This window comes from Balearica regulorum, chromosome 11 (genome assembly GCF_011004875.1).
Source record: "Balearica regulorum gibbericeps isolate bBalReg1 chromosome 11, bBalReg1.pri, whole genome shotgun sequence".
NCBI lineage: Eukaryota > Metazoa > Chordata > Aves > Gruiformes > Gruidae > Balearica > Balearica regulorum.
Genome location: NC_046194.1, coordinates 19,802,751 through 19,830,068, shown reverse-complemented (window position 1 = coordinate 19,830,068; position 27,318 = coordinate 19,802,751). Strand labels below are relative to the sequence as shown.

The 27,318-nt window shown below is 47.2% G+C and overlaps 1 protein-coding gene across 7 annotated transcripts in view; it reads right to left on the bottom strand.

Annotated features, from left to right (window-relative positions):
• Positions 1–99: 99 nt before the first annotated feature.
• Positions 100–27,318, bottom strand: part of GAB3 (GRB2 associated binding protein 3) — an 82,614-nt gene continuing 55,395 nt past the window's right edge. For 2 of the 7 annotated variants that reach the window (XM_075763604.1, XM_010302786.2), the window contains 9 exons: positions 22,113–22,416; positions 14,770–14,986; positions 13,839–14,317; positions 11,247–11,302; positions 9,851–10,106; positions 8,606–8,687; positions 7,074–7,176; positions 5,716–5,829; positions 100–4,705 (listed from right to left, as the gene is read on the bottom strand). In XM_075763604.1, the coding sequence (XP_075619719.1) occupies positions 4,589–4,705; positions 5,716–5,829; positions 7,074–7,176; positions 8,606–8,687; positions 9,851–10,106; positions 11,247–11,302; positions 13,839–14,317; positions 14,770–14,986; positions 22,113–22,377 (1,689 nt within the window). In that variant the 5' untranslated portion in view covers positions 22,378–22,416 and the 3' untranslated portion in view covers positions 100–4,588. Of the gene's footprint in view, positions 4,706–5,715; positions 5,830–7,073; positions 7,177–8,605; positions 8,688–9,517; positions 9,678–9,850; positions 10,107–11,246; positions 11,303–13,838; positions 14,318–14,769; positions 14,987–22,112; positions 22,417–24,793; positions 24,989–27,318 lie in introns of those variants that run through there. The other 5 variants (XR_012837302.1, XM_075763605.1, XM_075763601.1 and 2 more) reach the window with 5 other exon arrangements.

Here is a 27,318-nt window from a genome sequence, read left to right as displayed (position 1 = left end):
AGGAGATTAAAAACTGGAAAAAGCATGAAAGGAAAAATGTGGACGTTTTCCCCATGAGCACTTCCGCTTATCAAAATAATTAAACATCACAGCTACATTTTATATTAATTTATTAAAAAAAAGATACACAGTCTAATGTGCAAATATATACAACAAACATTACAATGAAACATCAGGAAGGCAAGCCCCTTCCCTCTATCAGTGACTTACTCCTTCGTAACAGAGATGACTGTTTAATGCTTCCCCATAGATTTACAAATACAAAAAAAGGTATAATGCTTCATTTGCACAAGACCAAAGTTTCTTTTTATTTGAACAAAACAACATTCTGGCTTTGACATGGCAAAAGTCTGCTATTTTGGTGGCTTTTTTTTTTTTTTTTTTTTTTTTTTAAAACCTGAGCAATTTTTGCAGAACAGGGGAACAAAGGAAAGGCATTGCCCTGTGCTTCGTTCTCATCACAGCATCTGATGGTCTTTGATTACTAAACCACTGACTCACTTCAAGGAATGCAACTCCAAAATTAACACCTATGATGTAATTAGTGACATGGAAGAGAACGGGTGCTATCGTTGGCGAAAGTTAACTGGTCGAAAACACTGGGCTCGAGTGAAACGGCTGTTGACATTTCTCAGGTAAAGTGTTCCTATCTGCCAGTAAGGAATTTAATGCTGCCTCCTGTAATAAAGGAATTATAAATGGAAAATACAGTTTAGACCAAAAAGCAAACAAGTCTTGGATCCTGCTACACCTTGCTCAAATGCGTGCTCAGTGAAAGTCTGCAGAATGAGGCCAAACTGAGTACAGACCTTGGGAATGCGTGTAACTCCCAGCGAGTACTGAAATCCCGCTCGCTCCAGGAAAGAACTTCAGGTCAGACTGATTTCTTTACGATCCTTTAGGATGTATTTCAAGCAGGCATTTGACGCAGGCTATTTGTGCATTCAGTGGCCACAGACAATTTCAGTAAGAGACCCCGATGAGCTCCCTCCCGTCTGGGGGGAATCCAGCTGACAGCCCTAACAATAACCACAGGACCGAAACCATTTAGCTTGTTCGTTTTCCACATCGTCCTGCAACCGAGCGTCATCTGGCTACTCCACATAGCGACATTTCCAATTAAGCAAAAACTCTTCTGCTCATTTAGCATTCCTCTCCATTTTAACCAAGAAAGCCCAGCAGCGCTAGAGAAGGCACTACGAGTCCTGAGCCGGGCAATGCCAGCTCCCCCAGGAGACGAGAGTTTCCTAAGGGACCGCTGGCCACCCCGTGCTCATTTAGGTGCAGAGCCTCTCCCTCTGCATCAGCTCTCATGATACTTTTTTAAAGAAATCCATATGAATAACAACATAACAGACCCGCAGCAAAAAGATGCCGCCACCGGGAGCGTGCCTGGCTGACCTCGCAGCCAGCACTCACCAAGGGCTCTTTGCCCGGGCTGCATTTTCAGACGTGACGTTGTCAAAAGCTGACACAGTTTTCAGGTGCTTTCGCAGGTTTTCTTTCCTCTTTGGCCAAGCGATCAGTATTTAAGAACAGACTTAATTAAAGAGTGACTCACAGGGGCTGCTGTGGTTCCGTTCACACCAAAATCCTGAAGGATGGGGTGGCCACAGCAAATTCGGCCTTTGCTGTCCTCCCACCATCCTCCTCCTCATTACCCTCTTTGGAGTATTGTGGAATTTGACTAAAACAAACAAAAAGCCTTGGGGGAGGACTGCTCTGCTTTTAAAACTTTTTTTGTTTGTTTTTTAATTGCTCCTGTTTCGTGTGTTGTGCTTCCACAAGAATGCACGGCACGGACCCTGGAGCAGCGGGTAAAAACAGACCTTAAATGAAAAATTTGAGTAAACCCTCAAAGTAGCTCTTAGTTAAAAAGTGAAAGTTAGAAACCAGTGAGCAGCATTTGATCAAGATAAGAGAGCAGTGGGGACAAGCAGGGGACACGTGGAAGTTGAAAGGGGGCCCTTCTCACCCAAGGACAGCCCCTGCCAACCTGTACGTTTATGTCCTTTTAGGGGGAAAAAAAATACCAACAGAGCTCTTTCTTTTCTAAACTTCTAAATGATCCATTAGCCAGGATTGTCAAAGTTGAAATATTTTTTACAATAAACTAGAACAACAAGCAAGCCAGTTGTCTCCAATAATGTGGTGCTTTTCAGAAGAGTCTGACAGCGTGAAAAGAAACACTCCAGCCCGACATGAGCTGATTTGTATGCTATCGCAATCTGCATCGGAGGCTGCCATGCCGTCGCTCTGCAATTTGGGATCTGCAGCAGCATAGCATAATTTTACCTGCCCCATGTTTTCTGTCCCCTATTGTAATACATGTCTTAGCTGGGCTTTTCACTCTTTCAGCACTGCAGCACACACCAAAAGCTTTCAGTGCCATGTATTATTTGTACACCTTGAAAGAAAGGCAATTCTTTTGATCAGAAAAGGCAAATGTCTCTGTAACTGTGGCCCTTTCTTGCTTACCTCTCTCTAACGCCTCTGTGGAGGCGCAGATCTGCACCGCCTCTCCCCAAACCCACTTCCCCTGCAGCAACACCACACCCAGGGCACAGTTGCTCAGAGCGCTCCTACATCAGTTTTAGGACAAAACAGTTGGGTTTTCAACAAACCAAATTTCACACCAGACAGACAAGATTTATACGGAAAAGTCTGAATTCTTTTCAAAACTTTTTTGAACATTAACTTTCATTTTAGAGCTTGTGGGGAGGAACAGAGTAGGAGGAAACAGCAGGTCAGCTATCTGCAGTATAAATCCCGCTTTTCCAAGCAGCTCTAGTCCAGGACACTTTAAGCCCGAAGGGCTGGGTGCCCAGTTTGCCCCAGAGTCAATAAAGGCGCTGGTGAACCTCGTTGTTCTCGCAGGGTAAGCCACTAAGAGCCCGGTCGCCACGGATTCCCCAGCTTTGTATTTGCTCTAAAGAAGCAGCGAGATTTGCAAGCGCTTCGGCTCTCTTGAGGTAGGAGAAAAACGGTGTTTCTGTTAGCTGCGCTGCCTCTTCCAGCAGGACGCGCGACTCGGCCGCGTCTCTCAGCCTCCCAGAGTGCCCAAATGGCTGAAGCAGAATGCGTGCACGGGGAACAGTAAGTAGGAGCCTTGAAACGCCAGTGGTTCTGCAATAACATTTCTACGACCTCTGTTTGGTAAATCAGCATTTTTGGGATGTCAGATTACAGTAATACAACATGGTAGCAACAGGCACGTGAAGGGAGGCCACTGACTTGGCACTGTCAAAGAGGAAATGTTCCGTTAAGTGTCCTGGCTGGCTGTCCTCGCGGGCAGGATCAGACCTCTTACGGCTAGTGGGACTTACCTGCACGAGCAGAGCCGGCAAGATCAAATCCAGTGTGGGTCACTCAGCGGTACTATGTACTTCCACGATTCAAGTGGCTGTATGCCACCTTAAGATAAAGATTGCAGCCAAGCTTTTAAAGTTAAATATGTTATAAACTATACACATATGTGATCCTGAGATAGTGCCTGTAACAAGTCCCAAGGTAGATAAGCTTCCTGAACCCAGAGGTCCTCACGCCGCGTAAGCGTATTGTTGTTTTATTTTGGCAGGCCTGCTAGCCTCTCTCAGAGCACGCTGCACTTCCTAATTCGCTTTTTTTTTGGGGGTGGGTCTAGTGAAACAATCAGTTTGAGGACTGCTACCAGCAATTCCAATGGTATTTCTTCTGCAGTTCAGATGAAAGCATTCTTGATCCTTTGCCAGTTCTCCCAAGACTTGCAGAAACAGGCTCACAGCTTCCCTTTCTATTTTTTGGCCAGCCAAGAGCTGCGTGCCTGCAGCCTCCTGCTAGAGGAGCAGCTGTGCTGCGCCGAAGACACTCCTCAAGACAGGAGAGAAAACATCAGTAGGAATCAGACAGAAAGGCGACAAGTATAAGCCACAACGGAGAGAAGAAGCTTAATACGATGACCGTCGTCCACAGGGTCAGACCACGCGTTCCAGTCCCATTGGTACACAGTCTTGCTTTGAGTTTCTGACAGCAATAGCTCAGTCAGACCTTTTAAACCCAGGGGAAAAATATTTTCCAAAATTCTCTTTGCTTAAGCACTATATATTCAAAAAGTTCTTTTTATTGTTTCAGTATTTTAGCCCTTAGTTGATTAGTCACCAATACCTGTCAGATGCCCGTTGCCATGAAAGCACTCTGAGCACCTGCAGTATTTGAAAGAATATCAAAAAGTAGCTTTAGCAACTAGGAATTATGCAACAGAGGAAGAAGGCAGGACTAACTAGATTAATGCAACATGTAGTGGATTTGTTAACATTAAGTGTATGACTCGTTGCAGAATCATGCCAGAAAATGGTACCATGTAGCTTACTGGTAAGGGCAGTAAAAAGGGTAATGCATTACTTTTAATCATCAGTGAACCACTCACTCATTCAACATACTATTTCCAGCCGAAATCAAAGGTTTCCATTAAAATGCCATTCCTCTACAGACCGTAAGCATCTTACAACTCTCTCTCTGCCTTTGAACTCTACTGTGATAGCTGCTTCATTAACATTGTGGTTCCAGTGCAAAACCAAAAAAAATCCTCCGGATCTCAAGTCTTCTTCCTTTAGACTTTCGATTGCCTCTCATCTGTCCATTCCTGCTTAGTGTTCTGTAAAGCCTGAGTCTTCTGTTCATCTACCTGGACATAGTCCACTCTCTGCTCCTCAGAGAGAAAAGGTTTCTGTGGGAGAGAGAGGAAAAAACCAACGCATTAATTTTAGGGTTGAAAAGGGATGCTAGTGAATCTCGGCTTGATTTTCTGTTTTCCCTTTCCCTTGTTCCTTGATTGCTTCGCTTCACCTTGAAGCTCACAGTGACATCCGCTGACAAAAGCATTGCTTTACAGCCTGCTTTAGCTATAATTATCCATCTGTCACCCTGTCACTCAGCCCAGCACAGCGAGCGAGGGAAACGTGCTGTTCTGGCTATTTCCATGCAGATAATCATTCTCTTCTCATCCGAGTGATCCTGCTGCAGGGATAACCTAACTGCATTGTAACTACAGGGAGGTTTTAAATAAGAAATCTTAGGAAATTTGAGTCTTTTGCATCCAGAAGTATTAGCTGATGGGGAAAGATAATACACAAGACATAAACCGGCCCAAATCGACAACAATTCATTGCTTTGCAGTGGTACCTACCCACACCTGGGCAGGTTATAAGCTCTTTGGAACAAGGACTGTATTTTCTCAGCATCGCTAAGGAAATGGAAATGCTTTTGGTGATGCAAGAATAAAGATGCACATTTTGCCACGTTACAAGAGATGGTACAGCTTTACCCCGTGAATTTATCACGGGCTGTAAACTTGTTACTGGAAAGAGATTTGGGGAAAAACTAGCAGGAAAGGGTTTGTGGAGACTTGAGGAAAGTGAAAGAGCATGCAGAGATCCTGCAAGCACCAACAAGCTTGCCCACAAGTCCTCATGGCTGCACATCCCAGCGCAGTCTTGTGCCCTCTGCCGAGCTCGTGTTAATGGCATCCCTATAGGTCACGCTAAGGACACCTTGTCAGCACCCTAACAGCGCTTTTATTATATTAATCTTGAGCCTGCCACAAGCGCAGTCTGCTGGAAACACGACTGGCTTCATCACGATACTTGGGGCAGCTAGCAGAGTGGTAACTCTCGGTCTTGGTTTCCTCCCAGCAGACAAAAAGAGAGGAGGCTGTGGGGTTTTTCAAATGACTCATACCTTCTGTACAGGGGATGGGGAAGCAGAATTAAAATCCAATGCTAAGTAATCAAGGTTAGATTTCCTTGTCCATGGAAAAGCACCACTGTATGGAGATGTTGCCTGTCTGTGTTCCTGTCGGGAAAGAAGAGAAACTTTTAATGCTCTTAAAACATGATCCTAAAAGGAAGCAGGACTACAACTGTGAGGTGGGAGACATCTGGCAGAATGCGAGTGAGGAGGGTCAGCACCCACGTAATTTTCTCTGCCAAGGGTGTTTGGTGACTAACCATAGTATAACACTGATTAATTGCGGGATGACATAAAGAAACTGTGAGAACCTTTTTCTCCTGGTAATTATGGCAAAAGAAGCAAACCAGGCTGATTTTCATTCAACGTTATCAGGAAGGACTTGTGTCCAGCTTCTCATCCCAGGCCCTTGGAAGGCTCGGATCTGCAGGGGTGCCCTCTTAACCATCATCGTTCTATGAATTTTAAGAAATGGCAATAATTGTTCAAATCTAGCAACTGAAAATTAATCTCAGGAAAATCACAGATGACCACAAATGTAGGGAAGGTTTTATTTGACTAGAAAAATCAGCTGGGGAGTAGTTACAAATGGAACCGCCCTCCTGAGCAGATTTTGATCTAGTAGAGGTGTGGGTTAAAATTCAAGACTATGGCTCATGGAGATTGTGGTCAGTTTTGCAATATATTTCTATAGCCATTGCTGTTGGGCTTTGGCTATCGAGCCAAATCTGTAGACATTGGTGCAGATCAAGGGATTTGCGATCCATTTCCACCTAAAATTCAGAGGAAACTGAGATTCTGGTCTTTTGCAAGATATGGCTAAAGAGTGAATGAAGAAAAGGAAGCCACAAAGCCAGATGTTCTTCTTTCATGGGATGGGAAGTGGGGTTAGTGCCACCAGCCAAAGCAGAAGCAATAAGAGACTTTAATGGGAGTTCTGTTTCTGCACAATATTTGGTGTGTTTCTTTAGGAAGTGCACTAACGGCTTTCTGTCATTTCCTAGGAGATTTTGCAGGGCACACTTTTAAAAGGTGAAAAGATTTAATTTTCCTTTGCGTTAATGAGTTCTCATGTAAATATGGCTGATCCCTGTGATCTCTTGGAACTGCTCAGCAACATTCGTGGGCGAACAGCTGAGTTCTGCAGAGCAGAAGAAGGGCTTCCCTTATCTCTCTGTAAATTGGTCCCAGTGTCTTTGGTTTAAAACCGTTTCATCATTTTTTTAAAAAACAGAAGGCAAAGGACAAACCTCCTCAACATTTTTTCTTAGAAAACAAACTTCTGCATTCTCCATCAATGTGACAGAGCAGAATAAAGCAAAGGATGGCTGTGTGAAAATGAAGATTACCATATGAATGTAACTTTCTTCCTCTTCTCCGGAAACTGAATTGGCAAATATTCTTGCTGAATTAATACCGTCTCTTTCTGGTGAGATAAAGCTCATTCGATTGCTATGAAGAAAAACACAGGAGAGGTTAAGGAAGCATCTTACAGATGCTCTGAAATGAAGCCAAAGCCTGACACAGTCCATATGGTGAATAAACTCACACTAACGCTGCAGCCTTTATGGAGAGGATGTCAAAAACCACTCCTTAGTTCTAGAAAAAGTGTGCTATATTGCTATGAGTGGTTTTGTTGATTTTTTTTCCCCCTGAAATTTATGAAAGTTTACCATCTCTGGTATGACAGAAAGCATAAAACATTGGAGCAATTCTCCAACAAGGGGCACAGAGACAGATATCATTCATCCGGGTAATACGTGCTGATGGGGCAGTTACTTAGTTGTGCGGGTATCCTCATTTTGGAGATTGATGTGAATTAATTGGCTACTGGATGTGCATGCAGAGGAACTTGTCTGGCTTTGAACGCAGGGTAAACACATGCTATCTGTGCTGCGGAGATGGCTGCGGCTCAGCCCTCGTACAAGGAAATCTCTTCCACTAACATAACTGTCAGAGGTAAATCGTGAGTAAATTATTGCAGGCTAGCACAATGGGGTTAGTTATTAGGAAATTAGATGGCCACTTTGTGTGGCATGAACAGTATAACTCCTTTTGCTTTATTAGTTCTGGTCATACTTCTTTTTTAGTTTTGTTAATGTAAAACATGCAAACTCCCTCTGAGCTCGTTATCCTTCAGGACTCTGCACTGTGTCAGCACTAATTAACCACAGCACTCTGGCAGGGATGCTTGGGAGGCAGGCTACTGGGTTTCCCTAACAGGCAGCACTGAAGGGCTTAACCAGCTTTGGAGTGTACAGCTGAGGGAGGGGTCTGCCATTGAGAAACTGCCCATTTCATGTCCCTTTTGCCCTCCAAATTACCTGAGGCAGGGGAGTGGAACTACTACCTGGGCTTTGGGACCGAAAGCATTTGTTTTACCCCACAACTAATTTCCAGGGACAAAAGGTCACACCAGCAGATCAAGTCTGAATTGCTGTGTGGCAGCCCAGAAGTCTACACCCAGGCTACAACTCAGGCAGATCTTTATCTTATCTGGTTCTCCTTTGCTATACTAATTTTCAGGAACAAAAATAGCTCTATCACTTTAAAAAAAATAATTAAGGCATGCGAAGCTTTTAGCCTTCGCAGCAGCTGCACCAGAGTGCAGAGCAGCATCAGGCTTTTCAAAAGGAACCTTCAGAACAGACCAAGCATCACTGCATGATGCTGAACGCACTGGAGCTGCCCATCGTGAAAGGGAGCCTTGCTTTTTAGAGACAGCAAAGGCCTGGGGGATGCTGGAAGGAGCCCTGGGGAATTTTTGTTTGTGGACTTTGCCAGGAAACTGTTTCTTGTGGGATGTGATAAGATATTTTTAACTCCATTCCACAATGTTAATGTTTAAAAGATTGGAACGGCAGGTTTCTTGTTGACTTACTAAGGCACAGTCCACATCCTGGTCACAGCAGCATGCTCCCGGATTGTGGAGAGGTTCCTCAAGTCCAGAGGAGGTGGCCGTGCTGCAAGTAGATACAAAAGGAACTACATTTCCAATAGCAGAGCTAATGAAAAGTACAGACTGTTTAGAAAAATGCGGTTTTGTATTAACAGCAAGAAACTAACAGAGTATTTCACAGAACATAACTGATATAACCAAGACATAAATCAGTAACAAATGATCACTTCAGTCAGCACTGGAAAGTTAAGTCCCTCATTTACCCTAGAATAACAGAATAAATACAATGGGCATAAGGAGAGCAAATGCCCCACCAGGTCCACGTGCTTGCCTCAAATCTGCTCTGCGTATGCTGCCTTCAAGAGGAGAGGCCAGTTCAGCCTACAGGTCTAAACAGGTTTTGGGCTGTCTTCTAAACAAAAAGGTCCTACAAGTGGAGATCAAGATCATTCCACTCACCAGTCAATGTACATTTTCCACTCTGTTCTCAAAACCCTCAAAGAAAGGGCCTGAGCTTGCTTTGCTTCCTGGCAATGGTCTAAATTCCTGTCCGCACGTCACAGTAGCATTTCCTGAACCAATTTCTGAGTAGCCCTGTGCTCTGCAGCCCAAAGAGCTTTAATGTAGGCTCGGTTTAGGCAATTTTTCCACTGCAAAGCTGAATTTTGTCCCCAGTATATCCTCTGGAAGTGCAACCCAGATTTTGGAGATGCCATGGAAAGGAGGAGTGGAAAATTACCATCAGTAAAAGCATCTGCAGGAAATTCCTAATTAAACCAAGACAGCTGCATCTACCCAACAAAGGTTTAACCAACAGCCCACACATCAAGTTTGAGTGTTTGAATGTCCTGTTCCTGGAAGGTCAGGGAGCTGGTGAGACAGCAGTACACGTACTTCAGAGCTGCAGGACTTAGTGTGCTGTCTCTCCAAGGCTACGTCCATTTGGTCATTTGCAGTCAGAGTGGATCTGAAGCCACGCACCATGCTAATGCAGCCACCTGGTCTTCGACTGCAAAAGTACGGACGGAAGCTCTTTCTCTGCTCACAAATGACCCTGCAAATGCATCCTATGTTACAGTACTATAAGCCATTTACACAACAATTCAATCCCTCTTCTAGAGCAGAAAGTGCTTTAAAATGTGCCAAGGACACTATCAAAGCAGGTCACCCGTGTCCCCCCCCATCAGGACCCCCTGACTGCCCACTGCACTTCAGGTCTGGGCTTACATTTCCTACGAGGCTTGAGGTCTCGGTTCACCGGAGGGGGCTCCAGGTCTGAGGGAAGTTCAGGTAATGGGCTGGTGAGTTTTTCAGTGCTGACGACAGGGAAGGTAAATGTGGCTGAGCCGGGGCTCATGGGGATGTAGCCATCGGGTGAACAGTCGGAGCCGGGCGCAGAGGGAGAGGTGCTGGGGCGCATGGGTACGTAGCTGTCCTCTGTGCTGTCCGAAGCAGTTGAGTAGAGCGGGGAGAACCGGCAGGGCTTCAAAAGCAAAGGAAGAAAAGAAAGAGAAACAGGTCGATAAATGAACAGTTAACCCCCTGCAAGCTGGGAGGTGCTGTGAGCTGGCAACAGATCTGAGCCGAGTCCCAGGCCCAGAGAGTCCTGACATGACCTGAGATGCGCAAGTTGGAAAGACACGAGACAAAGGCATGGGTTCAGATGCACGTTCCAGCTTTGGGGAAGTCCACTTCTGAGCTTCGCAAGTCACTGCTGGAAACTAGGACCAAACTTATGGGTGACTTAAGTGGGTTAAATCCTCCAACTTCAGTGAGGCTGCACTTGCCTCTCCCAGCAGTAATTCTGACCTATAAAACGAAAGAGGCTCCTTCCTACAAAACAACATCTGAAAGGAGAACATCTAATGAACTAGATTTTTCCAAATGTGGAAGCTGAGAGAACAGACACACAGACCTACAAGTTGCTCCTGATAGCTGAGAATAAACATTGGAAATTCATTTCATGTAGGTTAGTGCTGGCTAAGTGGTAAGAGGGACTGATTACAAACCTTGCAAGCTTTCAAAGGGGAGAAAAATGTAAGTTGCCCACCACCAGAACTTACATGCAAGCAGCAAAGGGTCTCCCACACAGAAGGCAGTATCCAGCACCAGGCAAAAGACCAGCTATGTGATGTGTGATGGTGCTACATCTAACCCTGTCTGTCAACTGCAGAGCCAGGAAGCTTTGGAGTGACAGAGCCCTGAATCACAGGCGCTTTGAGAGCAAAGACTTTCCTATGTCCTAAAGAGGAGATATCCCTCAGGATCATGAATCGATAGGCTTCTCTAGACCCTTTTTTCAAGAGATAAGCGGTTTTCTCAGGTGCTCTTGGCCAACAGTTTAATTCTTGAGGCTACTGGTATCCCTTTTCACAACAGACCTGGCTTCATCTGCTTTAAAAACTGGTCAGTGTTGTGACCTCCTCCTCCCTCCTCTCTCAAAGGCTTCCTGCAGCTGCGAAGAAGCGGCACAGAAGTTGCCCAAAGCCAACTGCTTCTTCTATTTTTTAATTCTTCTGCTGAACACAGGAGAGGAATGATTCAATATCAGGATGTGAAATGATTTACTTTCTGAAGTTTGTCATGTGCCAGTGTTTTAAATTTATGCAAGCTGAGTACTTACCAAATTCAAGCTAAGCCTCTTATCCCGACTTCTTAAGGAACTGCCTTCCATGTCTGCTGCAAGGAAAAAAAAGTGATTAAAAATGTGATAAGGCACTGCAACCTTACGGACATAATTCTGGAGTAAAGCATACGGCTCTATAATAATTAGAACTTTATAAAGATTCCATAACTCCTAGTATTTATCCTAAAAGAGGAAATCCCATGATGATTAAGACCAGAACCAACTGAGTAGCATTTCAAGAGTGATTACATCTATTTTAAGTACGATGAAACCAAGGAACATGTTCATGTATAATCCAGCTGTAACTTATGCTTCCTGTAACACAAGTAGTTGGGAGAAAGACTGGTATGGTGAGCAAGCAACCAAGCAAAAATTTAAACCCAGCTCCCGCTCTAGTCCCAACTCTGTTTTCCCATCTGTCAAAGTGGGGAAATTATATGAAAAGGGACTCCAGGGAATATAAATTCATACGGTTTGGAAAGTTATTTAGAAGCCTCATATGTAAGGTGCCAGGGAAACACATGTTATTGTACAGGGCGGGGTACACGGGGGAACTTAATGGTAGGAGAGAAATTCTTCTCTTTGTCACCCAGAAATGCTGATGGGGAGCAAACAGCCAGAGAAAAGGTCACCAGTCACAGTGTCCCCTCATGCAGGCTGGCCTTTGTCTTGGTGTAGGTTAATTTTAATTTTGAAGCAAAAGGCAAAAAACCTGAAACCCAGCATTCAGTGCGCAGATCAGCAGTGGGAGATGCTTACAACTACGATCCTTTTCTGGACAATGGCTTTTCTGTGGGAACGCCTTAAAACCCTGCAACCGCGTTAATCCAGTCCCTGCTCTAATGGTGGAGGTATCAATGCTGCACTGCAACTAGGGGGTCTTTGTGGTGGTATCAGCATACAAGGCAAAAGTGCTAAACAAGAGCAAAGCAATACCGTTAGTGCGGATATATATTCAGACAGACACAGTCACTGTCCTGGTACAGCTACATTTATTTATTATTTTGGCAAAAAGACATTCAGGCACAACGCTCTGGCAGATGCCAGGATACAGGTGCCTTACACGTGCACAGCTCATTCCCCTTCACGGCACTGCAACCAGCACACGCTGCCTTTGCACTGGGTTAATTACATCTCTTCAGCTTTTACAGGTTGCCAAGGGCAAAAAAAATGAAGTAAATAACTCGAGTGGGCTCACTCTGGGAGCTGGTGAGGAACAGCTGCTTTCTCCCTGTTTCTTTTTCTGATCTTTCTTGTTAAACACATTTTAATTCTGACTTTAACCTTTCAAATAGTTTCAGCTGCACTTAGGGTAAGAAAAAATAGCAGCACTTATTAATTCATTGCTGCCCCCTGTCAGGCAGAGATAACCTTGCAGCACAGTAGCAGAACATGACATTTGGCCACTTAATCCTCTTAAAAACATTTTGGCATAAACTGGGTTGGAGGAACATTAACTGTCTCAGGCACATTGGCGGTGTTAGAGCTGCACACGTGCAGAAGCAAGAACAGCACCTTTCAGGGGGCAACCAAATGTAACTGATAATTAAGAATTATCAATTCTACTGATGGGTGTTTCTCCACAAACCTTCCAAGAATTCTTTGTACACTGATAAACAGGCTGGACAGAGGTCTCCTTGCTTTAGCTTCTGAGCTTTAAGAGCAAGATCTAACAGACCTAAACACTGGTTGGCCATTCAAACTACAGGAGTCTGAAGGACGCTCATCCTTAAAAACCTACATTTTCTTCCTCATCAAAAATGACACATCGCTGCAAAATACTTGATGATTTCCAGCCGCCTCCCTCTGTTCTGTGGCTCCACAAAATAAAACCTTCTCATACTGGATACACTGTTTTTTGACACCTTGATGTTCTGGGTTTCTGACTGTTATTTGTGTTTGTGATGATGATGTTTCAAAAACAACTGGAAAAATCACCCCAGCTCACAGCAGAACTTGTTCTGCAGCAGAGCCTTGCTGTGTGGCGGGTTTTCAGGCTACCCCGACTGAAGTGCAAGGACAGAGTGGGATTTGCTCAAGGACACACAAAGTCCCTGGTTCAGCTGGGATTACATCCCATCCCCAGCGTCTCCCTGGCTTCCCGTTCTTTAAGCTGCGAAAAGACGTGCTGCTGCTATGGAAAGGTCTGGCTCTAGCGAAGCAGCACAGCTACAAAGACAATTCCTATGTGCAAGCCCACATCCTCACCTGCATAAATAGAGAGTTTGGCATTGCCTGATTCAGTGAGCTAGCTTTTAATTTTTGTTTTTCTACTGCTTTCTTTTTTTGAGAGGGAGGGGGCATAGAAAACTTGCAAGTCATGAGGCACCCTGAAGAGATCACAGCCAAATTGCTGCCCACGTGTACACACTGAGGGCCTTTTACAGAGCAGGAGCTGAATGTGAGGGACAAGTCTGAATCCTGCTCATAATTAATTTGAAACAAGCATTTCAGGTTGCTTTGGATGGTGAAGATTTCGCAGGGGGGGAGGACAGAGAGGCACAGCTGGAGGTGAGCACCCGCTCTGCTTGTGCACAGTTCTATCCCTCACACCGGTCCTGCTTCACTGGCTCTCTGAAATGCACTCACCTTTCCAGTTCCTCACATTGTCTAAGCTGGACAAGGAGATCCTCCTGGGCACCAGAGCAACCTGAGCCCGGCTGATCCCTGCATGCCCGTTCTGGAGGGTGCCACTGCCCACTTCATCCCCTCTCCTGTCTGAGAAGTGGGTTGGCTTGGGTGGCCGCGGCGGGGGCGTGTTGGACAGGATGTCCAGCTGGGTTACACCATAGGGCAGCGCGTTTTGGCTCTTGTCAATCTGAAAGGTTGGTGTCAGTGGCGTCCCCAGCAGTGGAGAAGAGGAGGAAAAGTCACTGGGTGACCCACTAATGTCTATGTTCCTGGACACGGTGCTGGGATTTGCCAATGGAGCCCCGTCCTGGTGCACAGTGCCAGCACTGGACAGCTGCACAAGGTACAAGGAGGGCTGGGACTGCAAGGAGTCGACAAAAACATCATCTGATGAGGTTTGCTCCAGAGATCTGTCCGAATTTGACCAGCTGTCACACCTGCACAGAGACAGAGGTTAAGACCTGTGCTTTCTTTTTCATCTGGTTGCAACTGAGCAAGAGCAGAGTAAAAAAAACCCAAACCACCCCACGGTTGGGACAAACATCTATCCCTTCCCTGTGGCTGTGGAAGGTCCCCTTAGAGCTGGACAGGGGCACTTTGTGGAGCACCTTGGGCAGCAGTAGGCAGAAAGGGTGCCTGGACAGATGCCGTATGTGAGATCCCCAGCCACCCTCCCTGGAAAGGGACAGGACCAACATGATGCTTGACCACTAATCTGTGCAATGAAAAGCCTCGTGTAAATTGGATTAGGCTGATGGTCCCCCGTTGTGCTTGGGAGCCTACCCTGAGTTGCAGGGCTCAAGGACCAGTTTGCCCCAGTTTCCCAGGGCACCACTGGGCAGGCAGAGTGTGGCTCCAGCCTGATGCATCTGGCAGACCCCAGACCTACCTGTTATGGCTGAGCTTGCCCGACTCGCAGTTGGAGAGGAAGAGGTAATCAGGGAGGAAGACTGACTCCGACTCGCTGGGGGTCTCCTCTGCGGCAGACGCGTCAGCAGCAGTGTGGTCGACCGAGAAGGAGGGATCGGCGATGCGGGAGGCGTGGGTGGAGGCGGCTGGTGATGGCTGCGGGGACGAGGTCGTGTGAGAAAGGCTCTCCACCGAACCTGCAATGGGAATGGATGGCCCCAGCTGAGGGACAGCTCTGACTCAGCCTGGTCCACCGCGCTCCTGGCCATCACCACTTTTTGCACCAGGGATGCTTTATGCCAGAGCAGCAGCGGGTCAAGGCAAAAACTGATTCTGGGGACAGGGAAGCCTGATTTTGCAGCTGCTACCCTTGCCCAGGCTGGGCAAGCCAGCTGCCAAATCAAGGGGCTGCAGGAGGCACAGACCTCCCTTGCTCTGGGGTCCCCCACTCCTGCAGGGCTGTAGCATCCCTCCTGCAGACACCCTCTGCTGAGGAGAGTGCTGAGGCAGAGCAGTTTGTTTTATCAAATATTTTTTAGGACCTAGCACAAATAATTATTAACCTCCAACACTTCGAATTAATGGTGACAAGGAAAGGGATTGATTTCTTCCCACCTTCTAGAGCTCATTGGACAAAATTGAACTTTGCGGCTCATGGAGTAGCCGGATTTGTTGCACATCTGAACTTGTCTGCAAACTCCTTAGGCCTCTCTAGGCTGGACATCGAAGCCATGAGAGCTGTGGTGTAGCTGTTACTGCCCATCTGGAGGCTTGTTGGCTCTGCTGAGGAAAGCAACACTACTTTTCTGGAGGATACAAGACACAGGGGAATCCTGTGCTCAGAGACACCTTCCCTGGGCATAACACTCCCATCCCCCTGACACAGAGAGGGGGGGTGGTGGGGAGAGGAACAGGTTTGGGCTGCAGGCAGTAGGGCTCGCCCAGGCTGCACAGAGCTGGCCACCTCCTCAGCTCCGGGTTCACCTCCAGCCACCAAGGCCACCCTTCACTGGCAGCACTTGGCCAAGGCATTCGTACAAATCCGGCCCGAGCATTGCCAGGCAGCAGAGACAAGTCTGGTTCTGCTGCTCTCCCAGCCGCTGTCCCTGCTAGAGAGCTGGAGACACTGCGCAGGAGAGATGGAGTGATGGCTGAGCCACACAGAGGTAAGGCTAAGCACAGTCTCTGGCCCAGCTTTTCAGGCATTTTGACTCAAAGATAGAGTCCCCAGTGCAAGCTGGATTTCTCACCATGGGTAGCAGTGGAGTGGGAATGGCCTGGGGTGTCTTTGCAGAGCAGCTCCCCAAAGGCATCTACTCCTGGCAGCAAGCTCAGACAGCGGCACCAGGAGCACAAGCCCTCAATTGGAGAATATGATTTTTCTAATGAAGATTCAGTTTGCTGCGTGGCAGTTTCCTCACCAGGGCTGCATGGGGACCAGGCAGTGCTCACTGGGCACCCCAGCTGTCCCCGACATCTGCAGGGCTCAGCAGTGGGTACCCATCTCTCTGGCTGAAGCTCGGACACTGCCTGAGTCAAAGCTGCAAAATCCTTCTTCAAAATGAAAAACTCCACAGCAAAAACACACACAAGAAACCAGCTACTGCTGATAAAACCAAACCAAGCATAAACACGCCTTCAAAGTGTAGTAAGGTGGCAGACTTTAACACTGATATCCAGAATTTGCTGGAAATGCTGCAGGCCAGATCCTGCACTATGCAGTGAGGTCCTGAGATCCTCTAGCAGGTTCTAGCTAGTCCTCAGCTCAACACAGCAACAAGCCTTGGCGCTGTACTGGGTTGTTGTAGTCACTTCTCAACCCTGGGAGGTGCTAGGTATATGTGCAAGCAGGTCAGGAGGGACAGAGAGAGCTGCCAAGACTTGGGTGGTTAGACAGCGACATTGCTAAACACAAACCCCTCCAGTGACCCAGACTTCCACACCAGCTGCAGCGGGCTTCACCCCGTCATCTTTCTGATCTCAGTCAGAAGATTAAAACAGCTGATCTTTTCTCCCTGCACTACCCCACACCTCATCCCTTTAAACTGGGGAAGGAGCCACCTCTACTAGTACTGACTTCTAGTTGCTTCTGACTTCTAGTTGCTTCCTCCTGTTAGCTTTGGAGGTCTGGTACAGTGGTGGACCCCAGGTCAGCAAAGCACATAAGCATGTGCTTAAATTCCAGCTTAAGCAAAGCATTTGCTTAATTTTGAGCAGGTGCTTATAGCAGCAGGATTTCAGCAGTGAGCATCTGGAAGGAATGGCTTTTACGGGGTTTCACATTTGCAAAGCAGAGCTGAGGGCTGCGGCCTTCCCATCTGAAAAATACCTTTTCTCTTGTTCATTGTGCTGGCTCAGATGGTAACTCTGCTTTCAAACCTTGGACTCTGAGAGCTGTCTTGCAAGCTGAGGATGATCAAATATGCACGGGGCTAACTCCATAGGGATCTCAGAAAAGCATGTTCACATCACCATCTGACCACTTTTTTTTTCTTAAAACCCCAACAACTAAAACCCACCACAATGCATAAGAAAAAGGAATGACATTCTGGATTATTAACACAGAGAACGAACAGGCCTGAACTCCATCTGGTACTCACAGGGTTTAGCCATGGATTATCCCATCAGGAAAGGCTGCAAGCTGCAGACCACATGGCAACCGTTGCAAGCAGGAGGGAGGGATGGGGACAGTGCAGACCTGCCCTTTTCTAACCTTCAGGGGCTCAGGGACCTGTAGCCAGCTCCTAACAGACTGGCCCTGGCCCTGCCAGCTCTGCTGGTAACCGAATCAGCATGCATTAAAGTTGTACTGCGGCAGCAGCTGGGTAGAATAAATTATGCATGGCCATTTTCAACAGCAAGAAGGCAGGGAATAGGTTTGGTGCCTGCCCTCCCCTTTGCCAGAGAGACAGTGGGCAGCTTCGGCTGCCAAAATAACTGCTTCAGTCAGTACTAACCCAAAAAGTCTCTGCCCTGCATTGATGGGGAAAGTGACCAAGGAAAATGTGGAGCATCCTCTGCTGTGACTTTTCCCACCAATGCAGGGTCATTGCTTGGAGAAACAGAGGGCTTCTCCCTCCTGCTACAGAATTCCCCAAAAAATCCCCAAGAATTGTTATGCTGCCACAGCAGTGCAGGGACACAGTGGAATAATGGGATCCTGCTCACAGCAACCCCCCACCAGGCTGTGTGGCCATACCAAGGAGGTAGAAATGCCACCCACCCCTCCTGGCCAGGGACCAGAGCCTGACAGAGCAGCTTTGAGTACATGCAGCCAAGAAGGGATTTCGTCCCACTGAGAAGGGAGCATGGAGAGAGTAGCCCCAGTGCCTGTCCTCCAGCATAAGCTGAGAGAAGCCCTCACCCCTGCCCTGACCTGTGCAAGGGCCAGGTGCTGCCGTGAGCAAGCCTGCCGGGATGCTGCCTGCCCCACTTTATGTGGGAACAGAGAGGGAAAACAAAGATGCTCAGGAGAAAGCATCTCTGCAAGGAGAGCACAGTCCCTCCTGGTAGCCCCTCCGTTCAATGCTTCTGGTTTTCCTTGCCCCAGCACACTGCCCTGGCTGGGGGAGATGCTCCCCAGGGTGGTGGCCGCAAGGTCCTGGAGAATCAAACCATTCCCATGCCATGGCAGGGTCTGTGCACATTGGCAAAAGAAAAAAAAAGAGAAACATTTAAGGAGGCAAAGAAACCATCAGAAGAGCAGACAGAAAGGGAGAAGGTCCCAGGCATGGGGTGAGCATGGGTGTGAAAAGAGTAACCAGAGGCAAGGGAGAGGTAGAGGAGCAGAAATGCTCTAATCCAATCTTGCTGACAACCAAGAGGGACCCGAGGGTCACCTGTCACATAGGGTGACCCTGCCAATGTCCTGGTCCATGCACTGTGCAGGGAGGGCACCAGCAAGGGGGCCTCCTCGGGGACATCAGGCTCCACTGTGGCCCTGGCTGCTGTGGGGGACAGTAGAGCAACAGGGGAGCAAATGGAGATCAGCAGGGACCTTCGAATAAGGGCTGCATCCGGAAGGAGCAAGGCGTTCACATGGGATGTTGAACAATACCTGGAGCCTGTGGAAGAAGCGAAGAGGGAACCAAAGATGAAAGGTGCTTCTTGGGCTGAGGAGCTGCCTGCCAAGGCACGGCCTGGGGGAGCATTCAGTGCACAGCTACAGCCTTTAAAAGTAAGGCTTCCTAATGAAAAAGGCTAAACAACTTTCACAGCAGTTCCTCCAATGAAAAGCTGCTATATTGCATTGTGTCAATTAATCATAGTTTCAGCTTACACATGGATGAAACGTGCCCATGATGTCACACAGCCACCTCATTTCATCCTCTCCCCTGCCCAGCCACTTGGGCCCATGCTTCCTCTCAGTCCCCTGTGTGGCCACATGTCCCATGGGATTGGGGAATGTCTGCTCCACTGGGAGACTTCACCAGAGGTGGAAGGAAGATTTTACATAGGAATGGTAGGAAAATAGGGAGGGAGGCCTGTTCTCTCCTCCAGCTGACTCCCTTGAAGGTACCAGCTCCCCCATCATTTTCAGCACAGCCAGCAGCACAGTTTCTTGTGGCAGTCGAGTGTCACAGCACAATGGTTGCTGTTGGCAAGTCCTTCCCAACAGCCATCCTCCCAGGTGCTTCCTGACATCTGTCTGGAGCTTGCACTTCGCCTCCATCTCTCAGCCATCCCCTCTTGTTGACTAAAAAACTGTCCTCGCAGGGTCACACGTGGTTTTGCTAACTTCGGCCTGTGTCTGGCTGATTACATGTCAGACCAGAGGCCGCTGGCGACTAGGACCTGGCTGTTCATCCAACATCTTTGCTACTGGAAGGGACTAACTGGGAACAATGGGACAGTGTTTACAGCTGAGTCACCGTGTAAATCTGTGGCTGTACTTTCTGTGCATTAAGCAGAGAGAAGCAGATTTGGTTTTGGCCTCAAAGTCACAGCAAATTTTCAGACATGCAAGGATTAAGAATGATTGATTTCACAATATAATATTGGTTTTGAGATTCATTTTAATACACAGAGCAGCTTATTAAAGTTTCCTGCAATTGATGTGTCTTTCTTTTGATGATTCATTTCAGGGACTATTTTTTTTTTTTTAAGAGTAGCATTCAAGTTAAAAAAGCATATGGCATTTAATAGAGCTTTTCTCTTCTTATGTTAATTTTTAAGGGTAATTTGTTTAAACCTACAGGCTCTTGGGGGATTTACGTGCTTCCAAAAAGCTGAAGCAATTAGCAACTGTTTGAAATGTGATGTGCAACCTGTGAAACCATGCAGATTTAAATCAGAGGATCTGAATGTGCCCTGCAGCCTGACCTGAATGCAGTCTAGACCTGACCAGCATGAACTGCAGGATAAATGGAAGATCTTAGGAGCTATTTGCCATTAGAGATACAATAAGTGCATGTCTGGAAGCTTAGCTTACACTGTCTGTAATGAGAGCTGTAAGTTCAGGTGCCAGACTTCATACTGAACCAAGGCAAATGCTCTGCACTGTTGAATTTCTTGGGGGATAATATCCACTTTGAATGGAGCGGAAAGCTGGGATGTCAGCTTTCCCAACTGCCGCACCAAGAGCTGTCAGTTCTCGTCCATCAGTGTCTACACTGGCAATCTTTGCTGGGAGAGAAATACCACTGTGTAATACTCTGAGCATTGCCCATGTGTAAGTCTTACAAGCAATGCAGCGCTGTACCAGCATAACAGAACAGACATTTCCCAGTATAAATGCATTTATCCTGGGGACAGCCGCTGCATTAGCTCCTCTGCCATGGATCACATCTCCCTGTGCACATACTCAGCACAGTGTCAGCAGAAGTCTGCATACACATTTGAGACAAAAAATATTTTTCTCTTTTCTGTTTTGCATGGAAAGACTTACCCTCATTTCAGAGTAATTGGTAAAATTCTATCTAAAATAATACTGCACCAGAAGTAGCAGTGCAAGAGCAACATCTCAGTGTCAACAAGGGCAGATCAGTAGGTGGGGGGTTACTAAATATCCCTAATTACATCCTAGCTCCAAAGGGCTATTGTCTCCAATCCCTCAAAGCTACCAGCTCTAGTTCGCGAGTTGCATTCATGGGAAGTTTGTACTGGCACATAAAAACATGCCAGCACATTTTCCTGGTGGTCTCTAAAATGAATGGAAAGAGGGCAGACATCACATTTCTAACAGGACCACTGCAGTACTCCTTCCACTCCTATTTCCCCTCAGAAGAAACTACTGAAGAGAAGATTAAAGAAGGCGAGGAACCACAATAGATTAAAATAAGACACCTCACCATAGCCTTTTGTTTCAAGGTACAAGGTAACGGTGTGGCTATGGGGCAGTTGCAGACACCAGTAGCAGTCTGAGTGCAGCAGCACAGGGACCACAGCAGGATAATCTGCCTTGCCACATGATGATACCCCCAAACATGTAACTGTCCTTGGGGTCCAGTCCCTCCATCACCACCCTTTTCTGCTCTTGCACTGCCTTTTATCACAGCAAAGGACTTCGTTCTGACTCACTTCCTATGAAGCTCTCAAATTGCTGCTGTATCTGCCCCTTGGAAATGTCAAGGGAAAGACAGATTGCTGTTATCTGATCCCGATTGTCTCATTTGAAAGGTAAGTTAATGATGATACAGGTCCCGACTTTAATTACTGGCTACATCCATCCTGGAGTGGTTACTTCTTGGAAGCTTTCCAAGAAATTCACCCTACTGAGTATATGCAGGTGTAGGTCCTGGCAAAACAGGCTGACTTTATGCTTCACTGGCAGGACCATCTCTTAAGTCTAGACACACACTTCTAACACTCTCCTATCCTCTGCCTTTTCTTTATTTTTCTTCTCATTAATAGACTAAGACAGCTCAGTATTTTTGTCATTGATTTATGTATGTGCATATACACCCAAGTCTGTGCACATTCCATATCCAGCAAAGCCTGAGAAAATGCGAGTTTTGCAGGACACTTTCCTGGAACAGGTGTCTTACATTAAGCCAAACTAAATAAATATGGGACATGTAATGAAATAAACGGCCCCAAAAGATAACAGTCAGTCAGCTTTTCACATAAACAGTACCTTTTCTTATTAAGGATTTGCTGTTTATTCTAGCAGGAATCGCTTCATCGAAGTGAGACCAAGCAGCCAGCTATTATTTCTACCCTGATAACTTTCAAATCAGGGTCTAACAGTGTTTCAGAAACAAATTCCCATACCACCTGCCCAGACCAGCCAGCAAGGTCCATGCTCCCTCTCACCCCGGGTGTTGCTGTGGAGGACCCCAGACGCAGACCCAATCCCCAAGATGAGCATAAGCAGGATCCTACCTGTGCCATCTTCTAGATGTCCAAAGTTACAGATCTGGCTAATGTTGTGCACCCAGATCTGCATCTCCTCCTCGGTTTTGGCTACCAGGTAGAAGGTGCGGTAGGTGGTTCTCACAATGAAGACAAAGTTGTTCTGAAATTCTTTCTTGATGAAGTTGGGCCCCGAGTGCTTCAGCACTTCGCATTCGTTGAGGTCGATGATCCGAATGGGCTTTTTGGAGTGGTTGTTCCTGTAGTACTCCAGCACGTCCGGGTTCCCGCTCATACGGCCTCTGCGCAGCACGAACCAGCGCTTCCGCCATGCCTGCAAATGGCACAAACAGTGCCAACCACATAATATATCAATCAGCCCACACATGCTTATTTTCTTTTAGGTTTTATAGTTGTTTTGATAAGCTGGCCAAATTGGGACTTTGATTTGAAGTGCTCTCTATCAGGTTGCATTTGTGATAGGAAAAAAGGCTGAGGGTGGTCCCTTTGGAAGTCAAGAGGAACAAGATTTCTCCCCTCATCTTGCTCTCAGCCTGCCAGCACAGTGTAATTGAAATGATCTGATACTTCACTTCATCTATGAAGAGATTATGACACGTTTTTCTTTGTGAAATGAAAACACCTAGGACTGCACCCTGTGTACATGAGCTAATATCTGGCAACAAGCACCTTTTGCCCAGCAAAACCAAGGGCTCCAGATGACCCGGGCAGCTTCCCTCCAATGGTTTTCAGTGCTAATAAAAAGCTGTTAATGAGCTGCCACTTTTGAAAGCCCAGAACAAACCTTGTGGGAGTTGTAGTCCTAAAAAGTTAAACAGGAAACTTCCAAACCTTACAGAGGACATCTGTTTGCATGGACACTGCTTCAAGTGACCACCAACCCAAACCAAACCTGGTAAGCACTGATGTCTTTTAGACCCTTGTGACTGAAGATATGGGTCCCATTCATGCTTCAATGAAGCCCTGGCAGGACTAAGATGCATCATCACTTTATAAAGCTATATGCAAGTTTCTAGGAACAAAAGAACATATTTTCCCTTTTTTTTCCAGCAGCTGCTTTTGTTCATCAACAGCCTCTGTGTTGATTACAGCTGTCACCAACGCACTTACTCTGAGGGCCAGAAGAAATCCACCTTGAGCTGAAATAAGACATTAGGAGATTCCCACTTACTAAACTCCATAAAAACAGTGTTGGATAAAGTCATGCCCAAACCAGCAAGGCCTGGGCAGCTGCCGGGGAGCAGCCAAAACTAAGGCTGCAGCTGCCCCAGTGCTGATAGCAGCCTGAGAAAGGTGCAGGGGCTCAGCACTGCCCAGGTACCTCCAACAGCAATACAGCCACTGGCTATTTTAATTGCCTTTATAAGAGTTAAAAGTTCATTAACGAAACATCTGAACAACCACCCCCCTACCTGAAGCTTATTCAAATGCTCTTTGCAAAATGATCTATCACAACAATGTAAACCTGGGGACAGCTTATGCCCAAGTTAAAAATCATACTCATTTTGCACAGAGCAGACCTATCTGTCAGTTTAAAGACAGCCAACCATTTAGCCTTAAGGCAAAATAACAGATCAGGATGTTTTCACGAAGATGTAAGAGTCCTTACTGGCAGGGTTTAGGATCAATACAAGCACTACGGATTTCGCTGACACTGAGTTCCCATGGGCATGGTGATAGTTAAAGTGATCAACAAAAAAATAGCAACAATCATTTGTCAAGAAAAAGCATTTTTTTCCTACTCAAGAGATACTTCCTTGTAGTACATCAAGGTTTTCACAGTATGTTGATATTAATCCAAAAATTTATCTAGAACTAAGTCTGTTCAGCCTGTCAGTACCTTAATCTATTCTGAAAGCAAAAGATTCTTCAGAAACAACATACTGGGACCAGAGAATGAAATATCATAGAGGGAGCTCTTGCAAGGCTGAACAAGCACGTATCAGCCTGTGTAAAGGAAGGGTTTACATCAGGAATAAGCAGGAAGTAGAGATGAGGTACAAATTGTATCACATAAAGAAAATTAAGTCTTGAACCTGTTGAGGTTCAAAAATGATTTGGTCTCTACTGAAAGTAGCTAGAGGTAACAGATTACTAAGATCTCAGACAAGTCCAATTTTGTGACAATCAAGAAGAGACACACCCCCCCAAACATAAAATAGAAACACAGGAAAATTGTTTAATGGAGAAAAACACTTTCTCAACTAGCAAGCTTCAGCTGTGGAAAACAGCCCAGCAGGTATCTCAGATGTATAGTCCCCAAAAGAATCCACACCTCTGCCACTGCAATCCAAGTGCTGCACAGGGTTAATGCACACCCCACAGATGCATCAGGACAGAAGGATCACCCCCTAAAGCACTCTCAGCCCTACACCACAAATAAGAAAGGCTTCAGAAGGTCTAAGCCAAACAGGACCTGCTCCTTTGCCTCCAAGAGGAGCAGGGCACTAAAGCAGAGAAGGGAAGAGACCACCAAACTGAAAAACTACACCTCACTCCTCCTCCCAAGGCTGCCAGCCCTGCAGCTTAAATACACTTGGCTCCTTCTGATGGAAATTGGGTGGAAATCACCCGCATGTGAGCAAGCCGAGGGGATGGGATGGGGAGCAGCTGGGGACACTAGCTAGTACCCACGCAGCTGTGGGGAGGTGGGAGCTCAGCCCCGAGACCAGGGCAGGATTACCTAGTACCTGTCACCATTTCTTTAGCATTTTAATTTTCATGAGTCTAAAGGGGTCCATAGTTTCAGCACAACCTGGGCAGCCAGTGAGAGGAAAGAGAAAACTGCAGCTGTGCTTTGTGGAAAAGCTGATGGTCCCTCTGTTTGGAGATATGAACGCTGGCTTTGGCATGGCATGAGCGGCTGTGGCTCTGCTGGCTTTGGTTTTGTCCTAGCCGAGAAACTGCCTGATAACCTGTTTCCCTGCAGATACGCAATCGCATCAGGCTTATCGTCTGGCTGACGCTGTGAGACTGGAGATGGAGAGGTGCCCTGTCAGTGCTGCTCATGATGGGAGAGGAGAGCAGGGCCGAGGCTGTGTCAGAAAACACTGGCTATCATAGCTGGGCAGCCATGAAAACAGGGCTGAGGGGAAATAATGCCAGATAGCTGCCCAAATCCGCACTGCCCTTGGGAAGGGTGGGCCTCTCCTCTCCACCTCATGCATAGCTGCCCTCACTGCCTTCCCCAGGCTCAAGGGGGGGGGGGGGGGCGGTGCAGCCAGCCAGCCCCCCTGTCCAGCTGAAAACAGTCGGGTTTTTTTGTGGGGGTAACACATGAGCTGTAGGAAACATGCAGGAAGGTGAGGGGCAGAAAGGGCCAGAGGAACTGCAAGCTCGGACAAGCTCACAGCCCTTGGCTGCTGCCGTTCATTGCCCCAAATATTCATGTGCTCTGAAACCGATGGTGGTATCTCGCTGTGAGCTGCAGGAACAAGAGCAAATGCCCTGCCCATGCCACTGACGCGCCACTGGACGGCAGCCTTTAAATAGGCACAGCCTGAGTCAGCAGCGCAGGTGAATCAGGCCTTGCCGGTTCAGACATTTAAGCACCCAACCCCCCTTGAAACCAGTGCGGGTGCCACAGCAGGGTGGCAGCGGCGCAGGGCCATGGATGGTGCAGCTTGGCCAATGGGGAGATTGCCGGTACCTCCCAGTGGGCTTACCCGCTGCCCCGTGCCAGGGCTGCTCCTTGCTTGCCACCAAAGGGAGCAAAACTAGTGAAAACACCTCATTCCACACTGGGAAATGGGGAGCACTGACAGCGTGGTACCCCAGCGCTCAGCCTTGCCCGGGCACAGGCAGGCCAGCACCAGGAAAGGGGTAGGAGAGTGGGAGAGGACGGGACCAGCTCTTCTCTGGGTGCTCGCTGTTAACATCAACTTCATTGTACCATCAAACTGCATCCACACACACAATGCACTTGCACGTTGCCTCCCTGGGCTCCATTTTTTTTCCCCTCCGCTCTCCAGGAGGAAAGTGGCATCGGCTACTGACATAGCTACCTGCGTGGGTAGGGCTGAAAGACCATCTTCTGCACCTCTTCTCCCATTTGACACATCCAGTCCCATCACTGTCTCCACTCAATGGCTGATTCCCATTCTGAAATCTTCACTGATACGCCTTTACTTGCAAAATGTTGTACTCCAAAACATTTTTGCTTATCCTACAACGCGCCGAGTTTCTGAGACACCCGCAGCTCGCCTGCAAATGGACACTCGCAGGTTTGTCATTGCCAACACGCAGGACTCACCCCGCTCCGTGGCATAGGCAAAGCAGGGGGTTTGACACACCTTTCAGCATGAGGCTTTTATCTCTGAAAATCAAATATCCTCTCCTCATTTTCCTGGCATTTGCTTGCAATGAGCTACCTGCCTCCTTTCCCCAGGGGACGGGGATGCAGCACACTGGAGTCACTGGGAGCCCAGCCGTGGCAGGCCTTGGCCAGACAAGACAGCGGCAGCAGCTTTTAGCTCGCAGGGACCCAGGCAGCTCGTGTACTACCCAGTCCACTCTCTGGAGCAGAAGCTGGAGCTCCTCAGCCCCGGGCCAGAGATGCAGAGGGTCCCTGGCACCTCCCAGCCCCTGTCAAGTTCAAGGTGAAAAATTACGCTCCCATGGTTGAGATGAAGTAAGCTATATCCTTAAATAGGAACCAATTCCTGGGATTCAGCCTAGGCTCCTCACTTACACTGTGGAAAGGATCTATGCATCCAGAAGAATTATTACAGTTATTTGGGGACCTCTTGAATTTAGTTCTTTCTTGAAGGAATGATGCGATGATGATGCGTTTACATGTCCTCCAAAGCTTTGCTGGCATCAGAGAGAAGGCTTTATCAGAAAAGCACAACTACAATCAGAGCCAACATAAATCGAGAACAATTTTCATCTGCCCTTCGTAAGTGGAATAGCTTGGTGCCAAAATGAAGAAAGAATTTGCAGCAGCGTTGGTCGGACGCCAGCACGTTGCTTTGTGCAACACAAGCTATCAGTGTTTTCATCTTGCTGCTGAATTTTTCACTTTGGGAATTCCAGAGCCACTTGTGAAGGGAAGAGGAATAGCTCTGTTTCCATTTCAGTAGGGTTTCTAAGAAAGCGATCGCTACTTCCACAATCTGACCTCTCTGCTTCTGCTGAATAAGTGGTGCGAGGTTTAAAAAGGGCTGCTATTACATGCAAACGTTTGCTCTGCCGTGGCAATGTCAGCTAAAACAGG